The sequence below is a fragment of the Amphiprion ocellaris genome, chromosome 5 (genome assembly GCF_022539595.1).
Source record: "Amphiprion ocellaris isolate individual 3 ecotype Okinawa chromosome 5, ASM2253959v1, whole genome shotgun sequence".
NCBI classification, from domain to species: Eukaryota; Metazoa; Chordata; class Actinopteri; family Pomacentridae; genus Amphiprion; species Amphiprion ocellaris.
The window spans coordinates 36,920,558-36,936,765 of NC_072770.1; the positions used below are offsets into that span (position 1 = coordinate 36,920,558).

At 37.5% G+C, this 16,208-nt stretch overlaps 1 protein-coding gene across 1 annotated transcript; it reads left to right on the forward strand.

Moving 5' to 3' along the window:
• Nucleotides 1-1,164: 1,164 nt before the first annotated feature.
• On the forward strand, nucleotides 1,165-13,268 carry smpd2b (sphingomyelin phosphodiesterase 2b). The gene is made up of 11 exons (XM_023263552.3): nucleotides 1,165-1,434; nucleotides 3,114-3,232; nucleotides 3,348-3,444; nucleotides 4,141-4,217; nucleotides 4,588-4,681; nucleotides 5,484-5,573; nucleotides 5,662-5,744; nucleotides 5,949-6,081; nucleotides 7,634-7,738; nucleotides 8,927-9,104; nucleotides 11,014-13,268. Exons 2-11 carry the CDS (start codon nucleotides 3,183-3,185, stop codon nucleotides 11,436-11,438), a joined length of 1,332 nt encoding a protein of 443 aa, XP_023119320.2. The 5' UTR covers nucleotides 1,165-1,434; nucleotides 3,114-3,182; the 3' UTR covers nucleotides 11,439-13,268.
• Nucleotides 13,269-16,208: the final 2,940 nt, after the last annotated feature.

Here is a 16,208-nt window from a genome sequence, read left to right on the forward strand (position 1 = left end):
ACTGAGCTGCTCAGGTGTTCCTGATAACACCAAGCAGCCACCTGGACAGCCAATAGGAACACAGCTTCCTGGAAGTCCAGAGGGCTGGCTTAGTGAAGGAAATTTAGTTTAAATTTGAAGCAGAAAGTAAACAAAGAAAGTTGAAAACCACCCTCTGTTACCTGAAATCTCTGAGTTTTCACACAAAGAACACCTGAACATGTCAAACTGGTTCCATAGTCGAACCCTCATTGTAAAAACGTCATAGTATGGTGTGTTGCTTAAAAAACATTAGGACCCGGCTGTCTAGGGTCGCCGAGGAGCAACACAAAAACAGGACAAACGCTGGTTTCCAGGGGGTTAGGCGGCTATTTATTTGAAAGAGGAAGTTTACAACAACACAACACACACAACACTGCACCTGTGGGTTTGTCGTGTAGAAAGTGTGTTTATACTTGCAATTTTCAAATCAGTGTCATTACAGTTAATAGAACTGTGTCCATAAAATGTTGCTTTCTGCTGTAAATAATTTTTTTGTGTCACTGATATATGAATCTTGTGTTAAAAACATAAACAAATGCACAGCCTGCATTTTAAAATATATGCATATGGTACATGATGCATTCAATAAATAAATATACAATTGTAGTTGTAAACTGTGTTTGCTGTGCATCTTTCCACAGATAGCAGCGAGTCCAGGAATGATGTACGACTCCTCAGTATAGAATCCAGACAGATCAAGGCCTTGGATCTTAACATATTTGAGGACCAGTTTCCCAGACAGCATCACCACCGTATCCTGTTGCTGTAGTTTTAGGATTTTGAATGTCAGGGAACCAAACCACTTTTGTAACATGATTGATTTCAAATGTTTCTGATGTTACACATTTCAACATCGGCCCTGATAGCCTCATTGTTTCAATTGATGCATTTTTTGTAAAAACAAACAAACAAAAACAAATTTATTATTTTAATATAAAGTAAATAAAACATTAAAAAAATTAGTGCTTAAATATCATTGTTGTCATTGTTAATGTCCCCTGTGATTAAACGCTGCACCCCCCAAGTAAAATTTGTGTAGAACCGTCACTGATTAAAGTGCTTCTTTCACCGCTGCCTGCAGGAAGCTTTTGGCTAAAAGAACTTCACTTCCCAGAAGTCCTTGCGCTTAGGGGGCCTCAAATGTATGTCAGCTGACTTTCCGCCGGCAGGAAAATCATGCTGCAATGGAAACAGCCAAACACCACTAAGTCATTCTTTGTTTTGTGACATGCTGAGAGTCCGACTTTGTTTTCTCATAATAAATATTGACTCGGGTGACAATAGCAGTTAGCTAACACGCAGCTAACAGGAAGCGCTTTGAGTCCGAAGCGAAAAACTGAAATTACGACACCGTGACTACATCTCCACATCTACGGTCAGGTTCACTTCAGCTGACGTCCACGGCTTTGTGAGGTGAGTTGAATTAACGAATAAACCGGTGACAAGTTAACGGAAACCGGCTAAAAGGCTAGCTCGGGTCGTTTTTAGCAACTTCATGGTTAACTGCGGTTACCTGCTAGCGGCTACAAGCTAACAGCATCATAAGTGAGTGTTTCATCGAAATATCTGCTGGGGAAACATCGAGGGGGCTAACAGGTGTGCTGATTGAAGTATTTAGCTTAAAACATCCTCATTATCTACGGGTTAATGTTAACGTAGCCGCATGCTTTCTCCCTAGCCTACATTTTTCAGCATCCGTCTAACGGTATTTCGCAGACTAACTGTACACCTTCAGGTTAATGTGAGGTTTTCAACAGCAAACACGTTGTTTATTTGGGTTCTGGCTCATTGAATAAGTTCGGTCTGTTCAAAAGCACTGGTGCCTCTGACCCTTTTCTCTCCAGACAGAGCAAAGCCATGTCAGCACTCTGGGGCCAGTGAATGCAGCATACTCATTATTACTTTGTCTTCTTTAAAAAAGAGAAAACAAATGGTAGATTTATCTGAAGGTTTTTGTAAGGCAGACAGTACAGAAAACTTATGTCAGGGGGTGTCAAACTCATTTTAGTTCAGGGGCCACATTCAGCCCAATTTGATCTCCAGTGATCAGTAAAATCGCAGCATTAAAACCTATAATAAATAACCACAACTCCAAATGTTTCCTTTGTTTTAGTGCAAAAAGTTCACATTTCAGGAATTATCTTTTTACAGAACATTATGAGCAACCTGAAGTTTCTTAAGAAAAAAAAATTTGATTTCAACAATATTAGCCTCAGTTTATCATTTCCACATTACAACTTCCAGATCACAGTTTATCTACAAAGGAACACAACATTTAGTCACAGGTTTCTATATAGTATTTTACTTTTTGTCATTTTTGTCATTTTGTGTTTCCTTTTTGTCTCACGTGCAGTTATTCTACTTTTTTGCTGTTTTGTTTCTCACTTCTGTCATTTTTGGTCTTGCTTGTGTCATTTGTGTAATTTTTTTGTCTCGTTTTTGTCGTTTGTCCGTTTTTTGTCGCTTTTTTTGTCTAAGTTTTTATCTTTTTTGTCTTGTTCCGTGTCATTTGTCTCAGTTTTTGTCGTTTTGTGTCTCATTTTTGTCATTGTACACCTGGTTTTTGTAATATTTTGTCTTGTTTTTTGTCTTTTTTTGTCATTTTGATCATACAATAAAATGCTACATCATGCAGTTCAACATAGCCGTGACTAAATGTTTTGTTCCTTTGTAGATAAACTGTGATCTGGAAGTTGTAATGTGTAAATGATAAACTGAGGCAAAATGTTTTAAATTGAATTTATTTTTCTTAAGAAATGTCAGGTTGTTCATGATGTTTTGTAAGAAAATAATTCCTTAAATGTGAACATTTTCAGAATGTACTTTTTTGCACTAAAACAAAGGAAAAGTTTGGAGTTGTGGTTATTTAGAGGTTATTATGTTGTGATTTTACTGGTCACTTGACATCAAATTGGGCTGAATGTGGGCCTGAACTAGAATGAGTTTGATTGAAAGCCCTGCCATACAAGATCTAGTGTCAGATTACAATAGCTGGATGAATTGCTCCTGTTTAATCAGTGCTTATGTGCATACAGTTGATGTTTGGGCCTCGGACGACAACATCTAACAGTCATTTTTGTGTGAAACATCAGTATCTGTCCCAGTCGCCTCACCTGATCTGACACTCCATCGTCACTCCTACTGATCTCTGATCTGCCGGCATGGACAACGCAGACTCTGTCAATGTGCGGGTTTTCTCTCTGAACTGCTGGTCAGTGTCTCTGACAGATTCTAGTGCTCAAATATCAGATTCTTGATGCATTTTCTTCTTGATACATATATGCTACAAGCTTCCCCATTCAGACTTCCTGTGTTTCTTTTTGCAGGGGGATCCGCTACCTCAGCAAACACTGTCCTCAGCGCTACGCCATGATCGGGGAAATGCTGTCCAAGGAAGAACATGATATCGTCTTACTGCAAGAGGTAGGTTGAAGGCAAAAATGTGAAGACTTTTTCAGCTCATGCGCTCCATTATAGTGAGTGTTTTCTGAAATGAGAACCAACCTCATGTCATAAATCTGCATTTAGACTTGTATTCTGCATTTTTAACCCTCCTGTTGTCCTCATTTACAGGCAGCAAAAGATATTGTTTCCTTGTCTGAAAAAAATCCAAAAATTCAGCAAAAAAATTTCCCAAATTTGTGAGAATTTACAAAACTTTCAGGAAGAAAATTCCAATAATTCCTTAAAAGTTTCCCTTAAAAGTTTTATTTGAAAAAAAAAAAAAAAATCCCCCAAATTCGCCAAGAAAATTCTTGTAAATATTTTCCAAAAATGACTAAAAATCTTCCAAAGTAATCCTTAAAAATTCTAAAATGATTACATATATATCAGTAAAACTTCTAATATTTTCTTTAAGAACATTCACAAAAAAAAAAAATCAACCAAAATCCAGCGAAATTCACTGGATTTTGGTTGATTTTTATGTGAATGTTCTTAAGAAATATTTTTAACATTTCTTTTTTTTCCACCAAAAAAATGTTCAAAAATGTTGAAAATGTGGGCATCAGAAGTTTCACTGTGAAGATATTTTTTTTTCCACATTTTCAAACTTTAAAACGGGTCAGTTTTGACCCGCAGGATGACATGAGGGTTAAGTGACACAAAGATGTTTTTCAGGTGTGGAGTGAGAAAGACTACCTCTGCTTGAAAAAGAAACTCGCCTGCACTCATCCTCACTCTCATTACTTCAAAAGGTAAGGCTTTTATTCTCTCCCACACTCAGTGCTGTACAATTATTTGTCAGATTGTTAACTTTGAATGTCTTTCAGTCAGAAAAAATTGTACTTGCACAGCTTTGAAGCCCAGGAGCTAGCTAAAGGATTAACTTTTTGCTGCTTAATTCTGTCTTGACCTTCATACCAAGGCATTAATCAAAGGCTCTACCTCTGTAATTCCCTCTGCAGCTCACAAAAATGTCAGCTCTAGTTGAAAAGCTCTCACATCTCCCGCAGATAACAACCTACTTGTTCTTAGAGTGATGTTATGCACATCTACAGAGAACGATAAATAAAAGTAGCCACACAACTTCAGCTCCTGTCTTGCTTTTTTGCTCTTGTTCTGCAGTGGAGTCATCGGCAGCGGACTGGCCATTTTCACCAAGTACAGAATCCATGACACGTTTGTTTATCGCTACTCACTGAATGGTTATCCTTACATGGTAAGTTGGGAGAGTTGCGACGCACAAAATAGTGTTTGACTCAAGTGTGGAGGAAGTATTCTGATCCTTTCCATTAGTAGATGTAGCAATACTTGGATGCAAAAGCTTTAAAAGTTCAACTTTCTACATGCAAAATTTGTAAAAGTAAACAGTAAAAGCACCTGTTTTTGCTAAATGCCTTTTCTTAAATTAAATATATTTAAAAAATTATACTATTATATATGAGCAGCATTTTTTGTTCTTGTGGTTGAGGAGGAAGTGGTTGCTTAGAGCCTTCAGTTCTATCCTGAGGGACAGACAGCGTGAGACCATTGAACGGTGCCCCTTGTGAAAGAGATCCTGATCTCAGTGGGTTTTATCTGGTTAAATTAAGGTTATATGTCTACCAATGAGTCTTAGAAATACATTTTGCCATCTAGTGAGACTGTAACAATTTTTCAGTATGCTCAACATGTCCTGAAACAACAAAAAAAAAATACAAAATGCAGAAGTTTGTTGAAACTGGAAGCTTATTTGTGTTGAAAACCAGTTAACATACCGATCCAAGAGAGCTTGTAAATGCAGATGTCAGATAAAGTAAAAATAACAATATTTTTTCTGAGGCAAAGTAAATGTATAACCCGGGTAGCTGAACAGTAATTTTGATTGACATAAAAGTCATGAAGTGAAGCTGAATTCATTCAGTGTGTGTGCCTTCTGTTTTCTCTGGAGTATGGACAGCGTTACCAAATGTTACATCTCTTTGTGGCTCATAATATTTTGTCTCTTCTCTTTTCTACTTGACGTTTTCCCTCACATTAAGGCTCACCATGGAGACTGGTTTGGAGGTAAAGCTGTGGGGATGGCAGTCTTAAACGTTGGTGGGCTGACTGCAAACGTCTACGTCACTCATGTAAGGCCTCACATCGTCAGCTCTTACCCTGCCTGTATATTACAGTCTGTTATTTCTGAACACATGCTGTCCCCTGTGTTGGTTTCAGCTGCATGCTGAGTACTGCAGAGAGAAGGACTCTTATCTACCTCACAGAGTGGTGCAGGCCTGGGAGCTGCAGCAGTTCATTCGGTAGCGTGTCTTCGCTTGTATATTCTCCTCCGCATGCTTCACAAGCCCCTATTTGTTTACACTGGTGATTATTTGCATGTTTTTGTCTAGTCGAACCCAGTGTGTCTGTGTGAGTTTGTTAAAAGCCGCATCACATCGTCTTCAAGTTTCATCTTAACGAGGAAATGCGTCTTTGGTAAATAATGTGTTTCCTCTTCCTGTCAGCCACACCTCCGCCGGTGCAGACGTGGTCATTCTCGGCGGTGACCTCAACATGCACCCTCAGGACCTCGGCAACAGACTGCTGAGGTCTTACACTGGACTGCAAGACTCCTATTTAGAAACTGCTAAATTTGATGTATGTAGAATGCTACACAACATACATATTTAATGAATGGTTTACTTTGGTTACAGTACTACAGTACAGTAATTTAGTTTTGTGCATTCAGCTGACAAAGAATTATTATACATTCTTGCAGTCAACATTTTTTTTCTTACAAAACTAGAAAAGAAAAATGAAAAAAAGGAAAAATTAACAAGCTCTTTATCCTGTACAATCCATAAAATATCCCAGAATATCAGTAATACCAGAAATGAAAGAAAAAACACAAGATGTACTCTAAATTATTCTTCTTAAACATTTCACATGTCAGTCATTTTACATTGCAGTCCTTAATTATTTTACCTTTCAATGCTTTTTAAAAACTCAACAGTCTCTAAGTCCATCCCATAATATAACACATCTGTATTTAACATTAGTTCTCACATTACCTCTCAAATTATCATTTTTTTTCTCTTAATGTAAAAATGTATTTGCATATAGAAAATGCAGGTATTAATCCTCATGTCGTCCTGTGGGTCAAAACTGACCCATTTTAAAGTTTGAAAATGTGGAGAAAAAAGTATTTTCACAGTGAAACTTCTGATGTCCATATTTTCAACATTTTTTGGAAATCTTTGAACATTTTTTTGGTGGAAAAAAAGAAATGTTAAAAATGTTTCTTTAAGAACATTCACAAAAAATCAACCAAAATCCAGCAAAATTTGCTGGATTTTGGTTGATTTTTATGTGAATGTTCTTCAAGAAAATATTAGAAGTTTTACTGATATATATGTAACCATTTTAGATATTTTTAGGATTTTTTTGGAAGATTTTTATTCATTTTCTGAAAATAATTACAAGAATTTTCTTGCCACATTCGGGGAATTTTTTTTTAAATCAAACTTTTAAGGGAAAGTTTTTAAGGGATTATTGGAATTTTCTTCCTGAAGGTTTTGCAAATTTTCAGAAATTTGGGGGATTTTTTTGCTGAATTTTTGGATTTTTCTCAGACAAGGAAACAATATTTTTTTTTGCCAAGTTTTGTGTTTTACTTTTTGCTGTTTTCACATTTAACCAACTTTACAGTAAAACAAGGGGTGAAATACTTACCGTAGCTTAAATCTCGGTGTGATGATCCGTGGCACTTAAATGAAGCTTCTTTTGCTCACAATTTCTGCAAACACATGTTCAGGGTTTGGCCGGAAAGTAGCTATAGAGTAGAACAGAATATCCTTTATTAGTCCCACAAGGAGAAATTTGCAACGTCACAGCAGCAAAGTGACAGTAAGAAAAGCAAGAGAACACATCTATTAATTAAACTTAAAATATATAGACTATATATATATATATATATACACACACACACACACACACAATATAAATAAAAACAAAGAAACCATAACCACCAGAATACTAAAAACACAAAATGTAAGAACATATATACACAATTTAATTGCACCTGGGTTTATTAGTGAGTAAAAATAATCATCTAGAAATGATGGAAACAGAAGCCAGGATGTAAAAGCAGACATGTCTGCTACTTGTTGGTTTCATTTAAACTAAATAAATCAGGTATTTTTCATTGCAGGGATGTGAGGATGGCATGACTCTGATAGCAGATAACCCATTCATCACTGAGAAGGAGCTCGGACCCTTCGACAAGGGAATTCGAATTGACTACATCCTGTTCAAGGTGGGTGGAGGATTTGTATCATCACACATCCTGTTTTTATTTCTTTATTTTCACAGCAAAAGGAATTTCTAATCGTTTAACGGCTCGACTTTATCATATCATCTTAAACCATGGTCAAATCTGCACAGTCCTCTGCTGGCATTTTTGCACTTTTACAGTCACATTTATTCCACAAGCCACTTTTGTTACGGCAGGTGCAGAGGCTCAAGAGCAGGGAAATGAGACCGCAGACGAGTGACTCAAATTAAACAAGATTTTATTGTACAACGGCTGAACCAAAAACAACTACAACCGGAACTCTGTTACTGGAAACAGAAGTAACTTAGAAAACGCAGTAAGCGTAACAAGACTTCCTAGAGGGAATGAGTAAACACAATATACAGAATAGTTAACCCACCTTTGATAACTCCAAGCAGGAAAACTACAAAACTTCAACTACTAAACCTAGTTCACACAAATCACCCAAACTTTAATCCCAGAATCCCACTAAACAAGCAGGAACAACAACTATACAAAACAACAATGCTCTATTCTCTGATGCTGCTAGAACGAGAACTTAGCTCAATAGTCTCTCTTTGGTATGGAGTTGGAACCAGTGATTCTTGTCCCAGGTGTTCGGCAGCCAACAGTTGGAATCCTAGGCTGCAGGTAGTGGACTGCCACGGTGGTTCCAGCTCCCAGTGGAATGGTGTTCCTGTAGTGGCGTGGCAGCAGCCAGAGTCCTCCTTAGTTTGCCAGGTGGCTTTCCAACCAGAAGAGACGGGCAACAGAAGCAGGCAGGAGTCAATATGTTAGTTAGGAGACGAGTCACTCTTTATAGTGAGCCCAGCAGCCTGATGAGTGACTCACACCTGCACCCGATCAGCTGATTGGTAATCAGCCACACCTGCTGCCCACCACTGCTACACACCTAGAGAGAGAAAACAGACCGGAGGAGGAGCGAACACTGCCACCTAATCACAGCCTCTGGCTGTGACAGCTTTATGCTGACATCATTTATAGTGTAGTAGTACTGTATTTATTCATTTTTCATTCCTCATTCTTGTATATATTGTACATATTAGTGTTATTATAATTTTTGTCATTACTGTACAAATGGTTAGTGCTGCTTTGAAAGTTGTTGCTGCTGTAACACTGGAAATTTCCCCTGACATGGGGAGTAATAAAGGATTATCTTATCTTATCCAGAGCTCTTCCAAGGCCGACATTCACTGCGACTCCATGTCCACCACCAAAGGCTCCGTTCCCGACCATCCCTTCCCTTATTCCGACCACGAGGCTCTCACTGCTGAACTGAGGCTGGAGTCCTGCAGTCCAGCTGAGACCGGAGCTGACAGACCATCGAAGACTCAGGACTCAACTGCAGGTGTTTGTACTGACCACGTTAGCAGATGTGGAAATGTCAACAATAACTAGAAGGTGCATTGTCATAAAATGTAGTCAAGATATTCACGTCCTCCTCAGAATGGATTCTAAAAACGAGTCCTTTACTTGTCATCTCCCTCCAGCATGAGGTCAGTTCTATTGGTGTTTTGGTTCATGAGCAAGTGCAAGAAAAATGAAAAACTTTATTTTAACATTGTTTGAGGTGAGTATTCAGAGTATATGGGTGATCTGGTCAAAGCCACATATTTTAAAATATATTCCCGTGAGAGCCATATAGTACTTTTTAACACTTAATACAACTAAATGCGTGTATTTTTAAGTAAGGCCAACAGTTTTAGAGTATAACAAGAAAAGCACTCAGAGAGCACAGTGCTCCGCAAAGACTGTTCATTCCTCAATTTGTGTGTTCAGGAATCATGGCAACATAGAACCTGGCCATTTAATATACAGTCAAGCCCGAAATTATTCATACCCCTGGCAAATTTTGACTTAGTTACTTTTATTCAACCAGCAAATTTTTTTTTTATTGGAAATGTCACAGGTTTCTCCCAAAAGATAATAAGACGATGTACAAGAGGAATCATTGTGGTGAAAAAAAATATTTCTCAGCTTTTATTTACATTTAATCAATAAGTGGTATGTCCAAAATTATTCCAACTGTCACAGTCTATGGGAAAATCCAAGGTTCCATACCATTCCAAATAGTCCAAGCTGTTCTAATTACTATTTTTTAATAATACTTTGCACTGTAGCCACTGTAACTTGAAAACATTTAGATATGGTCTTATACCCTTTCCTGACTGGTGAGCATCCACAATGCTCAGCTGCAGGTCCTCACTGAGCTGCTTAGTCTTTGCCATGACTGTCCACAAACCATCTGCAGAGAGCTGCTGTTTTTCACCTGTTCAGTTGATTAAAACAGCTTTTCCCAATGAATCGGGGTAATTACGATGCTTTAGAACAGCTTGGACTATTTGGAATGGTATGGAATCTTGGGTAATTTTGGACATGCCACTTTTTTATTAAATGTAAATAAAAGCTGAGAAATATTTTTTTTTCCACAATGATTCCTCTTGTACGTCATCTTATTATCTTTTGGGAGACGTCTGTGTAATTTCCAGTCAACAAAAAAAAAACAACTTGCTGTTTGAATAAAAGTAACTTTAAGTCAAAATTTGCTAGGGGTATAAATAATTTCGGGCTTGACTGTAGATCGACCCACAAACTATGTAACTAAATAAAAAAGTTGTCTTGTGTGAGCACAGGCATGTGGTGTACATGTGTATGTTATGTACAGATGCAGAATTGCGTTCACTTGTTGTCATGGTTACAGCTGCTATATCTCGCAATGGAAAATCCTGAACAAATCCATGGATCCAGACTATAAGCTGCATCACTGCCAAAATCTGATCACTTGGTCCTGGTGCCATTTCTGACTTCTCTGAAAATTTCATTTTTTGGTCCGTTTTTGAGTAATGTTGCAGACAGACAGACAGACGAGGGGCAGGGGAGGGTGGCTAAAGCTGCCATCCAACCTGAGATTATAACTCACAGTGGTGCACTGACACTTTACAACTCATAATAAACCTCAAAGAAGCATAAACCACAGAGAAGTAGTCTCCTCTGGCTAGTTCTGCAGAATGTCCATGTCTCCTCCAGACCACGTCTTGTAATTTCATCCTGGTATAAACCCCGTCTGAGTTAAGTTACTGAGCAGCACAGTGAATATTTAATGGTATGTTGTAACATTAATCCCGTTTGATTTGGGGCCTAAGTAGCTTCACAGAGCTGCTAGCTTTACTCTGGACTCTTTTTCTGGCTCTCCAACTTTAGTTAAACTGTTTCAGGTGTTTGAGTTTCTCTGTCTCTTCTTTGTTTCGTGGCTTTAGGGAGGCTGGCTGAGCTGGTGGACATTGTGACAGAGGCCCGGACAGAAGTGAAAGTGGGCCTGCACTGCGCTGAGAGGATGCGCTACACGGCAGCTCGCACCGCAGTCATGGGTCTGGCTCTGCTGTTCCTGGAGCTGGCCATCGCAGCCGTGCCCTGGCTGGCTCTGGGAGCGGAGCAGCCGTTCCCTCGGACCTCCTTCTACCTGCTGGCCGTGCTGTGCTTCGCCATCCTGCTGACCACCTCTCTGCTCTACATCTTCTACACCATGGAGCTGAAGTCTCTGCAGGGGGCCGAGGACCAGATGAGGCTGGCTGTAAGTAGTCTGCAAGAGAAGCTCAGGGGTTTTCCTCTGGCTCAGCCTCACAATCCCCCACGGAGGCCCCCGGAGGGCCAGGAGCCCGGGGCTTTCCACCCCGAGGAGTAATGCAGCAGCCAAGTAGGTCAAAGTGGGCTCACGGAAGGAAGCCTTTCAAGTCAGCTTTAAGATGGACATTTTAGGAGTGTGCTCCTCTGAATGTGTTTTAAGCTCTTAAGATTTAGATTTATAATGCAGAGTAAGGAACTGTGATCGAAGGACATTTCTGAAAGTAGTGCAGGACACATGCTTTGACATTTTATACTTTTTATATAGTCATCTGTAGGCTTTTACTACCCCCAAGATTTCACTCTATGCACCTACACCAAAACACTTCCTATTATGCAGAAATACAGGGTGTCCATAAAGTCTCTTTACAATTTTAAGAATTTATTACAAAGGCAGTTGATAAGATCTCTTAACCCTCCTGTTGTCCTCATTTACAGGCACCAAAAAATATTGTTTCCTTGTCTGAAAAAAAAATCCAAAAATTCAACAAAAAAATTCCCCAAATTTCAGAAAATTTGCAAAACCTTCAGGAAGAAAATTCCAATAATTCCTTAAAAGTTTCCCTTAAAGGTTTTGTTTAAAAAAAAAAAAATCCCCCAAATTTGTCAAGAAAATTCTTCTAAACATTTTCCAAAAAATTAATAAAAATCTTCTAAAAAAAAATCCAGAATTTTTGGATTTTTTTCAGACAAGGAAACAATATGTTTTGGTGCCGTATATGAGGACAACAGGAGGGTTAATAATCACTGATTACAATAAAACAAATCTGGTTAATATATCTTATCAACTGCCTTTGTAATAAATTCTTAATATTGTAAAGAGACTTTATGGACACCCTGTATATTTCTGTGTCACTGCTGTGCTTAAAGGTTGTAAAATTAGACCGTTTGTTTTTTTAACGCTCAGGTCCGACTTGCATTCCACCCAGCAGTAGTTCCACTGGGACCAGCTGTTTCTGTTTTCCCCTTTTTGTGATTTGGAGAACCCACAACACAGACAGACGTGGGTTCAATCTGTATTTGTTGATGAAGTTGATGTGTTCAGATACTGATGGAAGGCAGCCCTGTGGTCTCCGCTCCACAGAAGACAGACACTCCCAAGACTGAAGGATCACATTTGGTCAGTAACTTTTGTCTTTTTATTTCTCTGGAGGACACATTCATGAAAGCCTCTGGTAGTACTGTAAGATAAAGATCCTCATGCACTGTTTAGGACATTATTTAGTGTAGTGTACTGTAGGAAAAGAAACTAAATCTGTCTGCATGTCTCACTTCACATGCGCACTATTGTTAAAGACAATCTACACTAGTAGATATTTTTAGGATTTCTTTGGAAGATTTTTACTCATTTTTTGAAAATATTTACAAGAATTATCTTGCCAAATTTAGGGGATTTTTTTCAAAAATAAAACTTAACTTAATAGAAGGAATTATTGGAATTTTCTTCCTGAAGGTTTTGCAAATTTTCAGAAATTTGGGGGATTTTTTCGCTAAATTTTTGGATTTTTTTCAGACAAGGAAACAATATTTTTTGGTGCCTATAAATGAAGACAACAGGAGGGTTAACTGTGATCTGATGTGATCACAGGAGTCACTAGTACTAAATAACACATTAAAAAGCCCAATTTCTCTAGTATGCAGTGCGTTTAGCTGACCACTTCCTTGTATGTATCCTAGGAGATTACTTAATGATTTATTTTGCTGTAAAACCGTGCTGTGACTCAACACGAGCCTGACCATGACTGAATTATTTCATGATTGTGTTCATTTCCACCTCAGTGTGACAGAAGTTCTTCGTAGTTCATTTCATTAAATCCTACCTGATGTTCATTCCATCTGAAAACTGTGAAGGGCATGATCGCCAAAGCAATAATAAAGACTTGCTTCTGGATTGCTGCGACTCTGGATTCATGTGAAAAGTGAGCACACCATGTCATCTTACAGCAGGGGTGTCCAACATGCGGCCCGTGGGCCAAACCGACCCGCCAGAGGGTCCAATCCGGCCTGCGGGATGACTTAATGAAGAGTCAGAGAGAAGGTATTAACTGCAGAGTGTAAATATGTAAAACTATAAATCTAAAATGATTTCTAGACCTCGATCATAACGTAAAATACTAGATTGCTCATTGTTCTTGTCATTTTGTGTCTCATTTTTGTAATATTTTGACTTGTTTTTGTTGTTTTTTGTCTTTTTTTGTTGTTTATCTCATGTTTTTTTCGTTTTGTGTCCCATTTTTGTCATTTTGTGTCTCATTTTTGTAATATTTTGTCTTGTTTTTGTTTTTTGTCTTTTTTTTGTCTGATTTGTTTGTCTCACGTTGTCATTTTGTGTTTCCTCTTTATCTCACTTGTGATTTTTGTCTTATTTTTGTCATTTTGTGTTTTATGGTTTGTTTAATTTTGTGCTTTTTTGTCTTGATTCTGTTGTCTACTTTTTTGTCATTTTGTTTCTTGCTTTTGTCATTTTGGTCTCGTTTGTGTCACTTGTGTAATTTTTTTGTCTCGTTTTTGTCTTTTATCCATTTTTTGTTGCTTTGTAACTTTTTGGTCTCTTTTTTTGGTTTTGTTTTGTGTCATTTGTCTTATTTTTTGTCGTTTTGTGTCTCATTTTTGTAATGTTTTGTCTTGTTGTTTTTTGTCTGACTTTTGTTGTTTTGATCATAAAGTAAAATCCTCTCTGGTTCACTTCCAGATGACTAAATGTTGTGTTTCTTTGTAGATACTCTGTGATCTGGAAGTTGTAATGTGTAAATGATAAACTGAGGCATAATATTACAGAAATTGAATTTATTTTGCTTCAGAAATTTCAGGTTCATGATGTTTTGTAAAAAGATAATTCCTTAAATGTGAATATTTTCAGAAAGTACTTATGCACTAAAACAAAGGAAAAAATTGGAATTGTGATTATTTATAGGTTATTATGCTGTGATTTTATTGGTCACTGGAGAGCAAATTGGGCTGAATGTGGAACTAACCTGAACGAGAATGAGTTTGATACCCCTGGATTACAGGTTTAAATTAAAAATACTCTTCACTGATATGCACACATTCACCACTAGGGGGCAATCTAAGCACTGTAGATTTGACAAACTGAACTCTAATGAAAACAAGTCGCCCAACAAATGAATCACTGAAGCTGCTGTCAGACCAGGAATCACAAGACAAAGCGAGTGAGAGCAGGCGACTGCCAAATTTGCCAGATGTGACACGCCAGCTGGCACATGATGTAGTCCCTGAAGGGCAGGAGTGTCCTGGGTGTGGTGCATTTACATTTTTCATTTGTTCCCAGTTCAAAGAAAAACACATTCACTTACACGTCCTGCAAGCATTTCAGAAGCCGTTGCATTCAGTGCTACAAAGGAAGCAGCATTTAGTAGCACTCCACGGGCATTCCAGACTGCACAACACAACACAACACAAGACAACCTAAAACTATAATAAATGCAGCAAATTAGGCTGTTGTAGACCTAATAGGACGTACCTCGGAGCTAAGGCTGTAGCATTTCAAAACTAGTCGATACCTGAACAGGATTTATCATTCTTTGAAGCTCATGAACAAATGTTGGACCTTTTGTGTTGAAGAAAAATGATATATGAATGGGCCGCTTGAAAGACTTTTTATGTTGTTTTGTGCAATATTAGCCGATCATTAACCCTCCTGTCATCCTGTGGGTCAAATTAACCCGTTTTAAAGTTTGAAAATGTGGAGAGAAAAAAAAATAACAGCGACACTTCTGATGTCCACATTTTCAATAATTTTGGGATATCTTTGAACATTTTTGGTGGGGAAAAAAGAAATGTTGAAAATGTTATTGTTAATGCAATATTAGAAGTTTTACTGATATATATGGAGTCATTTTAGATATTTTTAGGATGTTTTTGGAAGATTTTTACTCATTTTTTGAAAATATTTAGAAGAATTTTCTTGCCAAATTTGGGGTATTTTTTAAAAATAAAACTTTTAAGGGAAGCTTTTCAGGAATTATTGGAATTTTCTTCCTGAAGGTTTTGCAAATTTACAGAAATTTGGGAAATTTTTTTGCTGAATTTTTTGGATTTTTTTCAGACAAGGAAACAATATTTTTTGGTGCCCGTAAATGAGGACAGCAGGAGGGTTAAAATTTCAGTAGGTAGTTTGCAGCAGGTTTTCTTGCTTTCTTGCATCCTGTTTAGGTATTATTGCAAAATTAGTGAAGCTAATTCAGCATGTTTTTTTGTCTTGCAGCTTTTGCAGTGCAACTGTTGCACAGATGAAGATGACTAATGCAGTGTAAACAGGTTTGTGCATGGGATGAAGTCAGCTTTGCTTCACAAAAGGGTTTTTGTTTTTCCTTATCTGCCCAAATCGAGTCTATTTCATGTGTTTGTTGTGCATCTCTTTGCTTGATTATAGTGGGATTATGATATGACTTACCAACAAAATAACATTACACTGCTCAGTTTCAAGATCTTTTTTTTTTTATTTTTGTGAAACAGGCAGAGCTGTGTATCTGCTTTTCTACTTTCAGTGAAGTAGAGATTTAACAGAATTAGAGGTAATTTAACCCTCCTGTTGTCTTCAGTTACGGGCACCAAAAAATATTGTTTCCTCGTCTGAAAAAAATCCAAAAATTCAGCAAAAAAAAATCCCCAAATTTCTGAAAATTTGCAAAACCTTCAGGAAGAAAATTCCTTAATTCCTTAAAAGTTTCCCAGAAAAGTTTTATTTTTAAAAAAATCCCCCAAATTTGGCAAGAAAATTCTTGTAAATATTTTCAAGAAAATTAGTAAAATATCTTCCAAAAAAATCCTAAAAATATCTAAAGTGATTACATATATATATCACTAAAAC

Bases quoted from the DNA above. Each gene is read 5' to 3' on its own strand.
- smpd2b (XM_023263552.3), top strand. From the start codon at position 3,183: ATGGACAACGCAGACTCTGTCAATGTGCGGGTTTTCTCTCTGAACTGC. The intron at 3,445-4,140 runs GTAGGTTGAAGG...GATGTTTTTCAG, and splicing joins ATATCGTCTTACTGCAAGAG to GTGTGGAGTGAGAAAGACTA. The intron at 4,682-5,483 runs GTAAGTTGGGAG...CCTCACATTAAG, and splicing joins TGAATGGTTATCCTTACATG to GCTCACCATGGAGACTGGTT.